The 18369-nt window shown below is 44.9% G+C and overlaps 1 protein-coding gene across 1 annotated transcript in view; it reads right to left on the reverse strand.

Annotated features, from left to right (window-relative positions):
• LOC123070587 (auxin-responsive protein IAA5) overlaps positions 1–1959 on the reverse strand; it is a 3189-nt gene extending 1230 nt beyond the window's left edge. Inside the window, exons 1-3 of the mRNA XM_044493850.1 lie at positions 1594–1959; positions 1288–1505; positions 955–1096 (exon numbers count right to left, since the gene is read on the reverse strand). Coding sequence (XP_044349785.1) covers positions 955–1096; positions 1288–1505; positions 1594–1904 — 671 coding nt within the window. The 5' untranslated portion in view covers positions 1905–1959. The remainder of the gene's footprint in view (positions 1–954; positions 1097–1287; positions 1506–1593) is intronic.
• Positions 1960–18369: the final 16410 nt, after the last annotated feature.

Here is an 18369-nt window from a genome sequence, read left to right on the forward strand (position 1 = left end):
TTCGAAAATTCACCAGCAACACTCATAGTAGATTCCAGTAGCCAATTTAACATCAAGGCCACATGCATGATTTTTCACTAAAAGAAGGTAAAGGGGTCGGCGCATATAAATTTATATCTCCAAACTATTTTTTCAAAGATGAGAATAAAAGTTCATGAATCCTAAATCAACATTTTTTTATTAGCAGCATATTAATAAATCTAAGCTTTCTATCCAGTGCTTCTAGGCCAGTGAAGATCCATGTGAGATTGCCTCAAATGCTTGCAAATGGCTACATAATCCGGATTGTTAATTTGGCAAACAATGGGCCTCGTACTCGAGGTTTCAGAGAGAAACAGCAACCGAGATTGAGCATCGTAGATATAGCCCAATTGGGAGGCCAGCCTGGCAGTTTCATTGCTTTCTTTCAAGGGACAAGGAAATATAACAAGCTTGTTCTTCTACAAGTTATCCAGTATCTACTGTTACAGTCTTCTTTTCCTCGAGGATGGGTACAATTTTCAGTATGGGGAGCGCTGGTGCAAAACCCATAAAACAAATCAATTATCGACTGTGACTACTAGTACGATCAGAGATTATGAGGCAACACATGTAGCCCTAATATCTGCCAGATAGTAAATGACATCATGTTCATAGTATTTTCATAATGAGCCTCAGACCAACCTAACAACAAATGAATCTTAAGCAGTACTACCTCCGTCCCAAAATAAGTGTCTTAACTTTGTACATGTATGTGGCCTTGATGTTAAATTGGCTACTGGAATCTACTAAAGTGTTGTTGGTTTCGACTAAAGTTGAGAGACTTATTTTGGGATGGAGGGATTAGTTCCATCTGCAATAGAGATTAAAGTTCGACGAGATTTGTATTTAAGACACTAAAAGATATTCTGGGACTACTCCTTGAACTGGCGTCCACAGTAAATAGGAGTAGGAGTAGCAATTAAAGGAACTTACTCCCATGGAAGATCACCGACAAGCATCCAGTCAGCGTCCTTGTCTTCGTATGTAAGGACATACTCTTGATCTTGGAGGGAATCAACATTTGAACGATTAGTGAGCCTGTCCTTGGTTGATGGTTTGCGCAGCGAGCTTTGACCTTTAGAATCAGAGATGGATGTTATGTTATTACTCGCAAATATAGTAATTTTACCCTTCCAACGTCCAGGCTTTAGCAAGTTGGCAAAGATGGAAACTAGTACTAGCAGAACTGAACACCTAGGTAATACCACTGGATCCGTTGAAACGCAAAGACGGAAAGTGCTACTAGTAGTAGAAGTGAACACTAACCAGTGATGAAGCAGCTGAACATCTTCTGAAGTGCCATGGAGAGATCCTCGTAGCTGGAATACATCTTGAGGTCCACCTTCCTGAGGTACGGGGCGCCATCCATGCTCACCTTCACGTAGTGAGGCGCGCCGTCGTCTGCCCCCTTGGCCTTGGAGGCGCTCGCCGCCAGCGTGTTCTTCCGGTAGTTGCGCACGGGCGGCCATCCCACAACCTGCGCCCTGGGCAAGAGAAGGCCCCGTCGATCAGCAGCGGCCAGCCAACAGCGCGTCCAATTTCAGAGGCGAATCGAATCGAATCGAATCTTACTTGGCGGCCGGCGGGGCTGCGGAGGGCGGCTTCTCCTCGGCCCTGGCGGTGGCGGAGCATCCGCGGCGGGGGGAGGCGTCGGGGAAGGCGCGCTTGGAGGCGGCCTTGTGGGAGGCGGGGCCGAGGGTGAGCGCCGGCGCGACGACGTCGACGGAGCCGTCGCGGTCGGGGGACTCGGATCCCGGGAGGCCGAGGCGGAGCGTGAGGCGGGGCCCGGCCTCGGCGGCGGGGCTGGGCGAGGAGGAGCAGGAGGAGGAGGAGGTGGGGGCGGAGAGGCCGATGTAGTCGTGCGGCTCGAGGGGCGGCGACATTGGAGCGGGTGGGGTGGGGTGGGGGAGTGGAGGAGGATGGGGAGGAGAGGTTCTCTATGCTTTGGAGGGAGGCGAGGCGAGTGGGGAGGGGAGGGGAGTGGGAGACGACTTGTTAATAAAAGTGGCCGACCGGGAGGATTTATTTTGCCCGGGGGTTTCTTTTCTTTATGCGTGGCCGTTGTCCGCTTGTCCTCTTGTCTGCTGCCGCTTGTGCGCTCTGGCAGTCGCCTCTGCCTGCGCCACCTTGTTTCTGTGCGTCTCCCTCGACGAGTGGTACAGTTCGACCATTGTTCGGAGCAACAAGTCAAACCAAGAGGTACTACTCTACTGTAATTTTTATTTTTGTTTACTTGTGTAGTACGTACTCTACTGCTGTAGTTAATATAGTTTAATTCTCTTTGTTATTGTAAATTTCGGGCATTGGATGGAGCTGCTTGATAACTGCCTCAACATCGACTAGGCCCGTCCGGCGTCCCCCACCACTGGGTGTCACAATTAAGGGACTTGTCTGCTAATGGCTCCACCTAGGAGGCCAGGTGACAGCTTCCCGGCAGAGGAAACTGTCTAGTAAATGCTTGCAGTTGCAGGTGACAACCAGCCAGAAGAAGATAAAACGCGATGTTGCGTTCTCGACATGTTGGGGCGTACGGTACGTGTGATGCACGTTCGAAACCTTCTAAGACAAGTCTGTTCTCTTCTGACTTGCGTTGGGCCAAAAACCACCCGCAAGTTCAGCCTAATTCGGCTCCACGCGTGGCGAACGAAATAGTACTAGTCCCGGTTTTGACGAGCGCGCAAGGCGGAGCGGTTGTGGGTGCCGGGGCGCAGCGCGCGTAGCTGCAGACACGAGAGCTGCCGGCCCTCCGACAGCGCCGCGGAGACGTCGCTCTCTCCCACCGCACCGCACCCGTTCAGGTTTCCCGTTCCCCACCACTACGTACAGTGCAGGGCTCTCGTGCTCGGTGCCGCTGCTCTGCGCCACGCCGATCGGATGAGACGGGTCGCGCTCGCGGCCATGGATGTCGCCCCGCCCGCTTGCCGGTCGCCGTATGGTGGGCGTCATGTGCACGCGTGCACCGGCGTTCCAGTGCGCCCCCCCTTCCTACGGTCTCGCGCGCATAGGCTTGCCCATGGCACTTGCATTGAACGCCTCCTTGCGTACGTCTGGATACGATCGGACGACACGTCCACGCTAACGAACCTTGGGGCAGATCTGTACGTAATGCGGATTTCCGTATCATTTCTTGGACGTCTCCTTACACCATAAAATTCAGTATAATTGCACGTCTTGTAAAGGCATCTCCAACACGGATCATTAAAACACATGCAATTGTTCGGACCGAGATGTCCTAGGCCTCCGTGTCTACCCTTGCCCGTTCCGCCATCTGCCACCGCCGTGATTGAACATCCGGAACTCTTCAAGATGTTCATCGTCCCGCCGGACCCGGATAAGCCCGCTCGCATGGCCCGGTCCGTGGAACGGCAAGAGCGGCGTGTCTAAACAGTCAGCGTGTGACGCCTTCACCCTACACCGTTGACCTCAACACGGACTACACGTTCACAAAGTCGCAGTCGCCACAGCTTGTGCGGTTGCATTTTTTGTTCGAGGAGCCCTCGTTCCATGGTGATCGGTCCCTGTTTGGCAAAAGGCCTCCCCGAGGTCGATGGCGGCAACCGACGAGGTGATGATGAACATGATTCACAATGATGGCGGCCACGAGGACAGACAATTCGACGCCGACTGCTCGTAGCAGCCGCAACCGGACGTGCATAATGTGAACAGAAAGAAGGCGGGAGGTTCGTCGTACTCGATAAAAGAGGATGAATTGTTGTGCAACACATGGTTGGGCACGTGTGTTGATCTGATGCATGGTACAGAGCAAAAAGGGCTTGGCTTTTTGGCAAGTCGTGCATGATTCTTTCATGAGCAAAAGAACTACCTCCGTGCGACAAAGAAGAGACATGACCGCAATGTGAAGTTACCAGGCCATCGACGGTACATCATTCAACATGAGGTCAGCAAGTATTGCGATGCGTATTCACAAAAAAAAACGATGGTCAAATGGCATGTCAATCCTTGAGATCGTGTGTTTCGCTCCGTGATGCTCTATGTGTTTGTTCTTGGCTTGACCTGCTCTATGTTGCAACTTGTTGATCATATCGTTATCTTGCTTTACTAGACAAACCGGGCACACATCTAGTACTGCAAGATTGAGAAAAGGCCATTCATGTTGATGCATTGTTGGTTCAAATTGAACAAATAAGTAAGAGGGAAAGCATTGCCCATTCTGCTGAGGCTGCCAATGCCAAAGCCACAGGTGAGGACGATGATGTTGATCCAACCGTCGCACCCTAGTGGAAAACAGGGCATTAAAACCGGTTCCAGAGGGCCTTTAGTCCCGGTTCTTAAACCGGGACAAAACAAACGGGACTAATACCCAAAACCTTTAGTCTCGGTTGGCTTACGGACCGGGACCAAAGGAGCTCCACGTGGCCGATGTGGGGCTCTCAAGCAGGAGGACCTTTAGTCCCGGTTGGTAACACCAACCGGGACCAAAAGGCGGCCACGCGTCAGCAGCTCGCAGGCGTTGTTTTTTTTAAAGGGAAGGGTTTTAGGGGTTTCTTATTGTGTTAGCTAGCTACTACATATGGAGAGAAGTGACCTCTCTTTCTCCGTGCTTGGTCGACGGTAGCTACTACATATAGAGAGAACTCAGCGCTAACTAGTAAGCAAATGAAGGAACCATTAATTACACAACATTGTGATCATGAACATATATAGAGAGAAGTGGCCTCTCTTTCTCCGTGCTTGGTCGAACAACAAGTTTCCATATATCTATCTGACGCTACTACATATATACAATATAACATCCCTGACATTATCAAGCATCAAACTCCCACTGAATTTCCGTATGTTATTCTCCGTATTTATGTATGACATAGTCAAGAAAGAATCCCGCCAATTCCTCTTGAATTGCTCGTATGCGATCATGTGGTAGGAGTTCATCCTGCATTTGCCAGATCTAATTTAAAGAAGGGGGGTCAATACACACACACACACACACACACACACACACACACACACACACACACACATATATATATATATATATATATATGAATGAAACTCAACACAATTGATGGTAATAAAATAAAATTGTGAATATTGTTTATGTACTTCGTATTGTTTGTCAGAGTAGCCCACTCAGAGGTTGAGTGGCGTATGAACTCGCAAATGTAGTATCCACATAAATTATTCCCGCCTTCCTGCCACAAACACTTTACGAGAAATAGAGTTCAATCAAATTGATAGTCAAGCATGATAAATGGTATTGATGAAACTAGAATCAATGAGAGATGCGCGGAACTAGCTAGTACGATTACTTTGGGGTGTGTAAATCGCAGCTCCTTCTGCAGACTCGGAACCATTCTGGTGAACTTTTTCCAAACCCTACCAGGCAAAGAAAATGATTACCTGATATCAGGAAATGAAGGAAAGTTATTGATATGGTGCGATAATGATTGAACTTACTTCTGGAGCATTGCATTCATGTATGCATACTTCTGAGGATCTTTATGTCTCAAGTCTAAGACAGTTACTACTCCCCCGTCAAGCTTAATGGTTAGCAGAATAAAGTGGAACCTGCTCACGCATAACTCATTAATTACATTACTTAACCTCGCGTAAGCGAACCCGACTATGCACAAGACAGTAACACTCACTTGAAGTTGTATGGAAAAAGTATTTTCCCTTTGTTTTGATGTCGAAGGAACGATTTTAGCAAGTTTTGCTCAGTATCTTTGGCTCTGTTTCCTACCGACCATTCATTTATGGTATTTGGGCTAATGAACCCAATGTCATAGATTTGTCCTTTTTTGCGTTCGACGATCTTCAATCTGCATAATATAGTGAGGATAATTATATATACATGCAAATGAATGAGCTGAGCTAGAGACTTAATTACATAAGTAATACTTACATACAGTAGCAAGTCATGAGTTGTTTGTCGAGGGCCTCTTGATTGAATAACTGAAATAATTCCACAAATTAAATAGGCATCAGGTCGACTCCAATGAGGTCATGCTCATCTTTAATTCTCACCATCAAACTATCCGTCCCATTCTTCCTGCAGCTTTCCAAGTATGAGTCATGCAATCTTCGCATCATCGTTGTTAGAGGAAGATGATCAGTTTTTACGAGAGGCTTTCCATGCTCGTATCTAAAGATCTCTGATAACCTACAAGTATAGGGGATCACAACAGTTTTCGAGGGTAGAGTATTCAACCCAAATTTATTGATTCAACACAAGCGGACCCAAAGAATATTCTCAAGTATTAGTAGCTGAGTTGTCAATTCAACCACACCTGAAAGACTTAATATCTGCAACAAAATATTTAATAGCAATGTAGTATGGAAGTAACGGTAACGGTGGAAAAAGTAACAGTAGCAGTTTTGTAGCAATCGTAACAGTGGCAACAAAAATGTAACTAAGCAAAGATCAATATGTGAAAAGCTCGTAGGCAATGGATCAATGATGGATAATTACGTCGGATGTGATTCCTCATGCAACAGTTATAACACAGGGTGACACAGAACTAGCTCCAGTTCATCAATGTAATGTAGGCATGTATTCCGAATATAGTCATACGTGCTTATGGGAGAACTTGCATGACATCTTTTGTCCTACCCTCCCGTGGCAGCGGGGTCCTATTGAAACTAAGGGATATTAAGGCCTCCTTTTAATAGAGTACCGGACCAAAGCATTAGCACTTAGTGAATACACGAACTCCTCAAACTAGGGTCATCTCCGGGAAGTGTCCCGACTATTGTCACTCCGGGTTTGCCAAATCATAACACATAGTAGGTGACTATTGACTTGCAAGATAGGACCAAGAACTCACATATATTCATGAAAACATAATAGGTTCAGATATGAAATCATGGCACTCGGGCCCTAGTGACAAGCATTAAGCATGGCAAAGTCATAGCAACATCAATCATAGAACATAATGGATACTAGGGATCAAACCCTAACAAAACTAACTCGATCACATGGTAAATCTCATCCAACCCATCACCGTCCAGGAAGCCTACAATGGGATTACTCACGCACGATGGTGAGCATCATGAAATTGGTGATGGAGGATGGTTGATGACGACGATGGCGATGGACTCCTCTCTCCGGAGACCTGAACGGACTCCGGATCAGCCCTCCCGAGGAAGATTAGGGCTTGGCGGCGGCCCCGTATTGTAAAACTTAATGAATCCTTCTCTCTGATTTTTTTTCTCCCTGAACATGAATATATGGAGTTGGGGTTGAGGTCGGTGGAGGTCCAGGGGGGCCACGAGGCAGGGGGCGCGCCCCAGGGGGGTGGCGCGCCCTGCACCCTCGTGGATAGGGTGTGGGCCGCCTTACGTTGATTCTTTTGCCAATATTTTTTATTAATTCCAAAACGTGACTCCATGGAGTTTCAGGTCATTCCGAGAACTTTTTTTTTGCACAAAAATAACACTATGGCAATTCTGCTGAAAACAGCGTCAGTCCGGGTTAGTTCCATTCAAATCATGCAAGTTAGAGTCCAAAACAAGGGCAAAAGTGTGGAAAAGTAGATACGTTGGAGACGTATCAACTCCCCCAAGCTTAAACCTTTGCTTGTCCTCAAGCAATTCAGCTAACAAACTGAAAGTGATAAAGAAAAACTTTTACAAACTTTGTTTTATCTTGTTGTTGCTGTTGGAGAACGTAGTAATTTCAAAAAAAATCCTACGCACATGCAAGATCATGGTGATGGCATAGCAACGCGAGGGGAGAGTGTTCGTCCACGTACCCTCGTAGACCGTAAGCGGAAGCGTTATGACAACGCGGTTGATGTAGTCATACGTCTTCACGATCAGACCGATCCAAACACCGAACGTACGGCACCTCCGAGTTCAGCACACGTTCAGCTCGATGACGATCCCCGGACTCCGATCCAGCAAAGCTTCGGGGATGAGTTCCGTCAGCACGACGGCGTGGTGACGATGATGATGTTCTACCAGCGCAGGGCTTCGCCTAAACTCCACGACGATATGACCGAGGTGGAATATGGTGGAGGGGGGCACCGCACACGGCTAAGGAACGATCCGTAGATCAACTTGTGTGTTATGGGGTGCCCCCTGCCCCTGTATATAAAGGAGGGAGGGGGAGGTGCGGCCGGCCCCCTTGGGGTGCGCCTGGAGGAGTCCTACTCCCACCGGGAGTAGGACTCCCCCTCTTGCCTTGGTGGAGAAGGAAAGGGGGAGGGGAAAGAGGAAAGGGGGGCGCCGCCCCCCCCCCTTCCTTGTCCTATCCGGACTAGGGGGGGAGGGGGCGCACGGCCTGCCCTGGCCGGCCCTCCTCTTCTCCCTCATGGCCCACTAAGGCCCATTAACCCCCGGGAGGGTTCCGGTAACCCCCCGATGTTCCGGTAAAATCCCAATTTCACCCGGAACCTTTCCGATGTCCAAACATAGGCTTCCAATATATCAATCTTTATGTCTCGACCATTTCGAGACTCCTCGTCATGTCCGTGATCACATCCGGGACTCCGAACAAACTTCGGTACATCAAAACTTATAAACTTATAATAAAACTGTCATCATAACGTTAAGCGTGCGGACCCTACGGGTTCGAGAACTATGTAGACATGACCTAGAACCATTCTCGGTCAATAACCAATAGCGGAACCTGGATGCCCATATTGGTTCCTACATATTCTACGAAGATCTTTATCGGTCAAACCGCATAACAACATACGTTGTTCCCTTTGTCATCGGTATGTTACTTGCCCGAGATTTGATCGTTGGTATCCAATACCTAGTTCAATCTCGTTACCGGCAAGTCTCTTTACTCGTTCTGTAACACATCATCTTATAACTAACTCATTAGTTACAATGCTTGCAAGGCTTAGGTGATGGGTATTACCGAGAGGGCCCAGAGATACCTCTCCGACAATCGGAGTGACAAAACCTAATCTCGAATTATGCCAACCCAACATGTACCTTCGGAAACACCTGTAGAGCACCTTTATAATCACCCAGTTACGTTGTGACGTTTGGTAGCACACAAAGTGTTCTTCCGGTAAACCTGAGTTGCACAATCTCATAGTTGCAGGAACTTTGTATAAGTCATGAAGAAAGCAATAGCAACATACTAAACGATCAAGTGCTAACGGAATGGGTCATGTCAATCACATCATTCTTCTAATGATGTGATCCCATTAATCAAATGACAACACATGTCTATGGTTAGGAAACATAACCATCTTCGATTAATGAGCTAGTCAAGTAGAGGCATACTAGTGACTATATGTTTGTCTATGTATTCACACATGTATCATGTTTCCGGTTAATACAATTCTAGCATGAATAATAAACATTTATCATGATATGAGGAAATAAATAATAACTTTATTATTGCCTCTAGGGCATATTTCCTTTCAGTCTCCCACTTGCACTAGAGTCAATAATCTAGATTACATTGTAATGATTCTAACACCCATGGAGTCTTGGTGTTGATCATGTTTTGCTCGTGAGAGAGGCTTAGTCAACGGGTCTGCAACATTCAGATCCGTATGTATTTTGCAAATCTCTATGTCTCCCACTTGGACTTGGTCCCGAATGGAATTGAAGCGTCTCTTGATGTGCTTGGTCCTCTTGTGAAATCTGGATTCCTTTGCCAAGGCAATTGCACCAGTATTGTCACAGAAGATCTTCATTGGTCCCAATGCACTAGGTATGACACCTAGATCGGAAATGAACTCCTTCATCCAGACTCCTTCATTTGCTGCTTCCGAAGCAGCTATGTACTCCGCTTCACATGTAGATCCTGCTACGATGCTTTGTTTAGAACTGCACCAACTTACAGCTCCACCGTTTAATAAAAACACGTATCCGGTTTGCGATTTAGAATCGTCCGGATCAGTGTCAAAGCTTGCATCGATGTAACCGTTTACGACTAGCTCTTTGTCACCTCCATATACGAGAAATATATCCTTAGTCCTTTTCAGGTATTTCAAGATGTTCTTGACCGCTGTCCAGTGATCCACTCCTGGATTACTTTGGTACCTTCCTGTCAAGCTTATTGCTAAGCATACGTCAGGTCTGGTACACAGCATTGCATACATGATAGAGCCTATGGCTGAAGCATAGGGAACATTTTTCATTTTCTCTCTATCTTCTGCTGTGGTCGGGCATTGAGTTTGACTGAACTTCATACCTTGTAGCACAGGCAAGAATTCTTTCTTTGCCTGATCCATTTTGAACTTTTTCAAAATTTTGTCAAGGTATGTGCTTTGTGAAAGTCCTATTAAGCGTCTTGATCTATCTCTATAGATCTTGATGCCCAATATGTAAGGAGCTTCACTGAGGTCTTTCATTGAAAAACTTTTATTCAAGTATCCTTTTATGCTATCCAGAAATTCTATATCATTTCCAATTAATAATATGTCATCTACATATAAAATTAGAAATGCTACAGAGCTCCCACTCACTTTCTTGTAAATACAGGCTTCTCCAAAAGTCTATATAAAACCATATGCTTTGATCACACTATCAAAGCGTTTATTCCAACTCCGAGATGCTTGCACCAGTCCATAAATGGAACGCTAGAGCTTGCACACTTTGTCAGCACCTTTTGGATCAACAAAACCTTCCGGCTGCATCATATACAACTCTTCTTCTAGAAATCCATTCAAGAATGCAGTCTTGACATCCATTTGCCAAATTTCATAATCATGAAATGCAGCAATAGCTAACATGATTCGGACGGACTTAAGCATCGCTACGGGTGAGAAAGTCTCATCGTAATCAACCCCTTGAACTTGTCGAAAACCTTTTGCAACAAGTCGAGCTTTATAGACAGTTATATTACCATCAGCGTCAGTCTTCTTCTTAAAAATCCATTTATTCTCAATGGCTTGCCGATCATCGGGCAAGTCAACCAAAGTCCATACTTTGTTTTCATACATGGATCCCATCTCAGATTTCATGGCTTCTAGCCATTTTGCGGAATCCGGGCTCATCATCGCTTCCTCATAGTTCGTAGGTTCATCATGGTCAAGTAACATGACTTCCAGAATAGGATTACCGTACCACTCTGGCGCGGATCTTACTCTGGTAGACCTACGAGGTTCAGTAGAAACTTGATCTGAAGTTTCATGATCATTATCATTAGCTTCCTCACTAATTGGTGTAGTTGTCATAGGAACCGGTTCTCGTGATGAACTACTTTCCAATAAGGGAGTAGATACAGTTATCTCATCAAGTTCTACTTTCCTCCCACTCACTTCTTTCGAGAGAAACTCCTTCTCTAGAAAGGATCCATTCTTAGCAATGAATGTCTTGCCTTCGGATCTGTGATAGAAGGTGTACCCAATAGTCTCTTTTGGGTATCCTATGAAGACACATTTCTCCGATTTAGGTTCGAGCTTATCTGGTTGAAGTTTCTTCACATAAGCATCGCAGCCCCAAACTTTAAGAAACGACAACTTTGGTTTCTTGCCAAACCACAGTTCATAAGGCGTCATCTCAACGGATTTTGATGGTGCCCTATTTAACGTGAATGTGGCCGTCTCTAAAGCATAACCCCAAAATGATAGCGATAAATCAGTAAGAGACATCATAGATCGCACCATATCCAGTAAAGTACGATTACGATGTTCGGACACACCATTTCGTTGTGGTGTTCCAGGTGGCGTGAGTTGTGAAACTATTCCACATTGTTTCAAGTGTAGGCCAAACTCATAACACAAATATTCTCCTCCACGATCAGATCGTAGAAACTTTATTGTCTTGTTATGATGATTTTCCACTTCACTCTGAAATTCTTTGAACTTTTCAAATGTTTCAGACTTGTGTTTCATCAAGTAGATATACCCATATCTGCTCAAATCATCTGTGAAGGTGAGAAAATAACGATACCCGCCGCGAGCCTCAACATTCATTGGGCCACAAACATCAGTATGTATGATTTCCAACAAATCAGTTGCTCGCTCCATAGTTCCGGAGAACGGCGTTTTAGTCATCTTGCCCATAAGGCACGGTTCGCAAGTACCAAGTGATTCATAATCAAGTGATTCCAAAAGTCCATCAGTATGGAGTTTTTTCATGCGCTTTACACCGATATGACCCAAACGGCAGTGCCACAAATAAGTTGCACTATCATTATTAACTCTGCATCTTTTGGTTTCAACACCATGAATATGTGTATCACTACTATCGAGATTTAATAAAAATAGACCACTCTTCAAGGGTGCATGACCATAAAAGATATTACTCATATAAATAGAACAACCATTATTCTCTGATTTAAATGAATAACCATCTCGCATCAAACAAGATCCAGATATAATGTTCATGCTCAACGCTGGCACCAAATAACAATTATTCAGGTCTAAAACTAATCCCGAAGGTAGATGTAGAGGTAGCGTGCCGACCGCGATCACATCGACTTGGAAACCGTTTCCCAAGCGCATCGTCACCTCGTCCTTGGCCAGTGCTCGCTTATTCCGTAGTCCCTGTTTCGAGTTGCAAATATTAGCAACAGAACCAGTATCAAATACCCAGGTGCTACTACGAGCTCTAGTTAGGTACACATCAATAACATGTATATCACATATACCTTTGTTCACTTTGCCATCCTTCTTATCCGCCAAATACTTGGGGCAGTTCCGCTTCTAGTGACCAATCTGCTTGCAGTAGAAGCACTCAGTTTCAGGCTTAGGTCCAGACTTGGGTTTCTTCTCTTGAGCAGCAACTTGCTTGCTGTTCTTCTTGAAGTTCCCCTTCTTCTTCCCTTTGCCCTTTTTCTTGAAACTAGTGGTCTTGTTGACCATCAACACTTGATGCTCCTTCTTGATTTCTACCTCCGCAGCTTTTAGCATTGCGAAGAGCTCGGGAATAGTCTTGTTCATCCCTTGCATATTATAGTTCATCACAAAGCTCTTGTAGCTTGGTGGCAGTGATTGGAGAATTCTGTCAATGACGCTATCATCCGGAAGATTAACTCCCAGTTGAATCAAGTGATTATTATACCCCAGACATTTTGAGTATATGCTCACTAACAGAACTATTCTCCTCCATCTTGCAGCTGTAGAACTTATTGGAGACTTCATATCTCTCAATCCGGGCATTTGCTTGAAATATTAACTTCAACTCCTAGAACATCTCATATGCTCCATGACGTTCAAAACGTCGTTGAAGACCCGGTTCTAAGCCGTAAAGCATGGTACACTGAACTATAGAGTAGTCATCAGCTTTGCTCTGCCAAACGTTCTTAACTTCGTCAGTTGCATCAGCAGCAGGCCTGGCACCCAGCGGTGCTTCCAGGACGTAACTTTTCTGTGCAGCAATGAGGATAATCCTCAGGTTACGGACCCAGTCCGTGTAATTGCTACCATCATCTTTCAACTTTGCTTTCTCAAGGAATGCATTAAAATTCAACGGAACAACAGCACGAGCCATCTATCTACAAACAAACATAGACAAGCAAAATACTATCAGGTACTAAGTTCATGATAAATTTAGGTTCAATTAATCATATTACTTAAGAACTCCCACTTAGACAGACATCTCTCTAGTCATCTAAGTGATCACGTGATCCAAATCAACTAAACCATAACCGATCATCATGTGAGATGGAGTAGTTTTCAATGGTGAACATCATTATGTTGATCATATCTAGTATATGATTCACGCTCGACCTTTCGGTCTCCGTGTTCCGAGGCCATATCTGCATATGCTAGGCTCGTCAAGTTTAACCCGAGTATTCCGCGTGTGCAAAACTGTCTTGCACCCGTTGTAGATGGACGTAGAGCTTATCGCACCCGATCATCACGTGGTGTCTGGGCACGACGAACTTTGGCAATGGTGCATACTCAGGGAGAACACCTCTTGATAATTTTAGTGAGAGATCATCTTAAAATGCTACCGTCAATCAAAGCAAGATAAGATGCATAAAGGATAAACATCACATGCAATCAATATAAGTGATATGATATGGCCATCATCATCTTGTGCTTGTGATCTCCATCTCCGAAGCATCGTCATGATCACCATCGTCACCGGCGCGACACCTTGATCTTCATCGTAGCATTGTTGTCGTCTCGCCAACTATTGCTTCTACGACTATCGCTACCGCTTAGTGATAAAGTAAAGCAATTACAGGGCGTTTGCATTTCATACAATAAAGCGACAACCATATGGCTCCTGCCAGTTGCCGATAACTTCGGTTACAAAACATGATCATCTCATACAATAAAATATAGCATCACGTCTTGACCATATCACATCACAACATGCCCTGCAAAAACAAGTTAGACGTTCTCTACTTTGTTGTTGCAAGTTTTACGTGGCTGCTACGGGCTTAGCAAGAACCGTTCTTACCTACGCATCAATAACCAGAACGATAGTTTGTCAAGTTGGTGCTGTTTTAACCTTCGCAAGGACCGGTCGTAGCCACACTCGATTCAGCTAAAGTGAGAGAGACAGACACCCGCCGGTCACCTTTAAGCAACGAGTGCCCGTAGCGGTGAAACCAGTCTCGCGTAAGCGTACGCGTAATGTCGGTCCGGGCTGCTTCATCTCACAATACCGCCGAACCAAAGTATAACATGCTGGTAAGCAGTATGACTTATATCGCCCACAACTCACTTGTGTTCTACTCGTGCATATGACATCTACGCATAAAACCAGGCTCGGATGCCACTGTTGGAGAACGTAGTAATTTCAAAAAATTTCCTACGCACACGCAAGATCATGGTGATGGCATAGCAACGAGAGGGGAGAGTGTTCGTCCATGTACCCTCGTAGACCGTAAGCGGAAGCGTTATGACAACGCGGTTGATGTAGTCGTACGTCTTCACGATCAGACCGATCCAAGCACCGAACGTATGGCACCTCCGAGTTCAGCACATGTTCAGCTCGATGACGATCCCCGGACTCCGATCCAGCAAAGCTTCGGGGATGAGTTCCATCAGCACGACGGCGTGGTGACGATGATGATGTTCTACCGGCGCAGGGCTTCGCCTAAACTCCACGATGATATGACCGAGGTGGAATATGGTGGAGGGGGGTGCCGCACACGGCTAAGGAACAATCCGTAGATCAACTTGTGTGTTATGGGGTGCCCCCCTGCCCCCGTATATAAAGGAGGGAGGGGGAGGTGCGGCCGGCCCCCTTGGGGTGTGCCTGGAGGAGTCCTACTCCCACCGGGAGTAGGACTCCCCCCTCTTGCCTTGGTGGAGAAGGAAAGGGGGGGGGGAAGAGGAAAGGGGGGCGCCGCCCCCCCTTCCTTGTCCTATTCAGACTAGGGGGGGAGGGGGCGCACGGCCTGCCCTGGCCGGCCCTCCTCTTCTCCCTCATGGCCCACTAAGGCCCATTAACCCCCGGGAGCGTTCCGGTAACCCCCAGGTGTTCCGGTAAAATCCCGATTTCACCTGGAACCTTTCCGATGTCCAAACATAGGCTTCCAATATATCAATCTTTATGTCTCGACCATTTTGAGACTCCTTGTCATGTTCGTGATCACATTCGGGACTCCGAACAAACTTCAGTACATCAAAACTTATAAACTCATAATAAAACTGTCATCGTAACGTTAAGCGTGCGGACCCTACGGGTTCGAGAACTATGTAGACATGACCTAGAACCATCCTCGGTCAATAACCAATAGCGGAACCTGGATGCCCATATTGGTTCCTACATATTCTACGAAGATCTTTATCGGTCAAACCGCATAACAACATACGTTGTTCCCTTTGTCATCGGTATGTTACTTGCCCGAGATTTGATCGTTGGTATCCAATACCTAGTTCAATCTCGTTACCGGCAAGTCTCTTTACTCGTTCTGTAACACATCATCTTATGACTAACTCATTAGTTACAATGCTTGCAAGGCTTAGGTGATGAGTATTACCGAGAGGGCCCAGAGATACCTCTCCGACAATCGGAGTGACAAAACCTAATCTCGAATTATGCCAACCCAACGTGTACCTTCGGAAACACCTGTAGAACACCTTTATAATCACCCAGTTACGTTGTGACGTTTGGTAGCACACAAAGTGTTCTTCCGGTAAACGTGAGTTGCACAATCTCATAGTTGCAGGAACTTTGTATAAGTCATGAAGAAAGCAATAGCAACATACTAAACGATCAAGTGCTAACGGAATGGGTCATGTCAATCACATCATTCTTCTAATGATGTGATCCCATTAATCAAATGACAACACATGTCTATGGTTAGGAAACATAACCATCTTTGATTAATGAGCTAGTCAAGTAGAGGCATACTAGTGACTATATGTTTGTCTATGTATTCACACATGTATCATGTTTCTGGTTAATACAATTCTAGCATGAATAATAAACATTTATCATGATATGAGGAAATAAATAATAACTTTATTATTGCCTCTAGGGCATATTTCCTTTCAGTTGCAAATATGTAATGCCAACATTCAAGTTTTCAGCAAAGATTATGAACTAACCATATGCACAATAACATTTAGGTCTCATATTTACTCATATCAATGGCACAATTAACTAGCGAGCAATAATAATAAATCTCGGGGGACAACACTTTCTCAAAACAATCATAATATGATATAACAAGATGGTATCTCGCTAGCGCTTTCTGAGACCGCAGAACATAAATGCAGAGCACCTCTAAAAATCAAGGACTGACTAGAAATGGTAATTCATGGGAAAAGAGATCTAGTCACAGTCATACTCAATGTAAATTAATAACAATGCATGCAAATGACAGCGGTGCTCTCCAACTGGTGCTTTTTAATAAGAGGATGATGACTCAACATAAAAGTAAATAGATAGGCCCTTCGCAGAGGGAAGCAGGGATTTGCAGAGGTGCCAGAGCTCGAGTTTTGAAACAGAGATAAATAATATTTTGAGTGGCATACTTTCATTGTCAACATAACAACCAAGAGATCTCAATATCTTCCATGCTATATAGATTATAGGCGGTTCCCAAACAGAATGGTAAAGTTTATACTCCCCCACCACCAATGAGCATCAATCCATGGCTGGCCCAAAACAATGCGTACCATCCAACTAACAACAATCCCGGGGGAGTTTTGTTTCCAATTATTTTGATTTGATTTGAGCATGGGACTGGGCATCCCGGTTACCGGCCATTTTCTCGTGAATGATGAGCGGAGTCCACTCATTGTGATAATAACCCACCTAGCATGGAAGATATAGACAACCCTAGTTGATACATGAGCTATTCGAGCATACAAAACAGAAATTCATTTGAAGGTTTAGAGTTTGGCACATACAAATTTACTTGGAACGGCAGGCAAATACCGCATATAGGAAGGTATGGTGGACTCATATGGAATAACTTTGGGGTTTATGGAAGTGTATGCACAAGCAGTATTCCCGCTTAGTACAAGTGAAGGCTAGAAAGAGATTGGTAAACGAACAACTAGAGAGCGACAACAGTCATGAACATGCATTAAGATTAACCAACAATGAGTGCAAGCATGAGTAGGATATAAATCACCATGAACATAAATATCGTGGAGGCTATCTTGATTTTGTTTCAACTACATGCGTGAACATGTGCCAAGTCAAGCCACTCGAATCATTCAAAGGAGGATACCACCCTATCATACCACATCACAACCATTTTAATAGCATGTTGGCACGCAAGGTAAACTATTATAAACTCCTAGCTAATTAAGCATGGCATGAGCAACTATAATCTCTAATTGTCATTGCAAACATGTTTCATTCATAATAGGCTGAATCAGGAACAATGAACTAATCATATTTACAAAAACAAGATAGGTCGAGTTCATACTAGCTCCTCTTATCTCAATCATTTCATCATATATTGTCATTATTGCCTTTCACTTGCACGACCGAATGGTGTGGATAATAATAATAGTGCACGTGCATTGGACTAAGCTGGAATCTGCAAGCATTTAATTCAAAGGAGAAGACAAGGTAATATGGGCTCTTGGTTAGATCAACAATAATGCATATGAGAGCCACTCATCATTTTCATCGTGGTCTTCTCCTCTCGACCCCCAAAGGAAATAAAAGAAATAAAACTATTTACACTGGAAAGTTCCCAACAAGCAAAAGAAGAACGGGAAATCTTTTTGGGTTTTCTTTTAATATTACTAATACAGGCATGGAAAGTAAACTAGCTAAAGACTACAACTAATTTTTTTGTTTTTTCTCAAGGTTTTTCAAACACACAAGAAGAAAACAAGAAAAGAAAATAAACTAGCATGGATAATACAATGAAAAAGTATGAACACCGACAACTGGAATGAGTCTGTGAACGTGAATGTAATGTCGGTGAGAAATACGTACTCCCCCAAGCTTAGGCTTTTGGCCTAAGTTGGTCTATGGCCACGGCTGGCCCTGGCGGATATCCAAAGTCGTAGTTGGGGTTGTACTGAGATGCAACAATTACTG

Source organism: Triticum aestivum, chromosome 3B, assembly GCF_018294505.1.
Source record: "Triticum aestivum cultivar Chinese Spring chromosome 3B, IWGSC CS RefSeq v2.1, whole genome shotgun sequence".
Lineage (NCBI taxonomy): Eukaryota > Viridiplantae > Streptophyta > Magnoliopsida > Poales > Poaceae > Triticum > Triticum aestivum.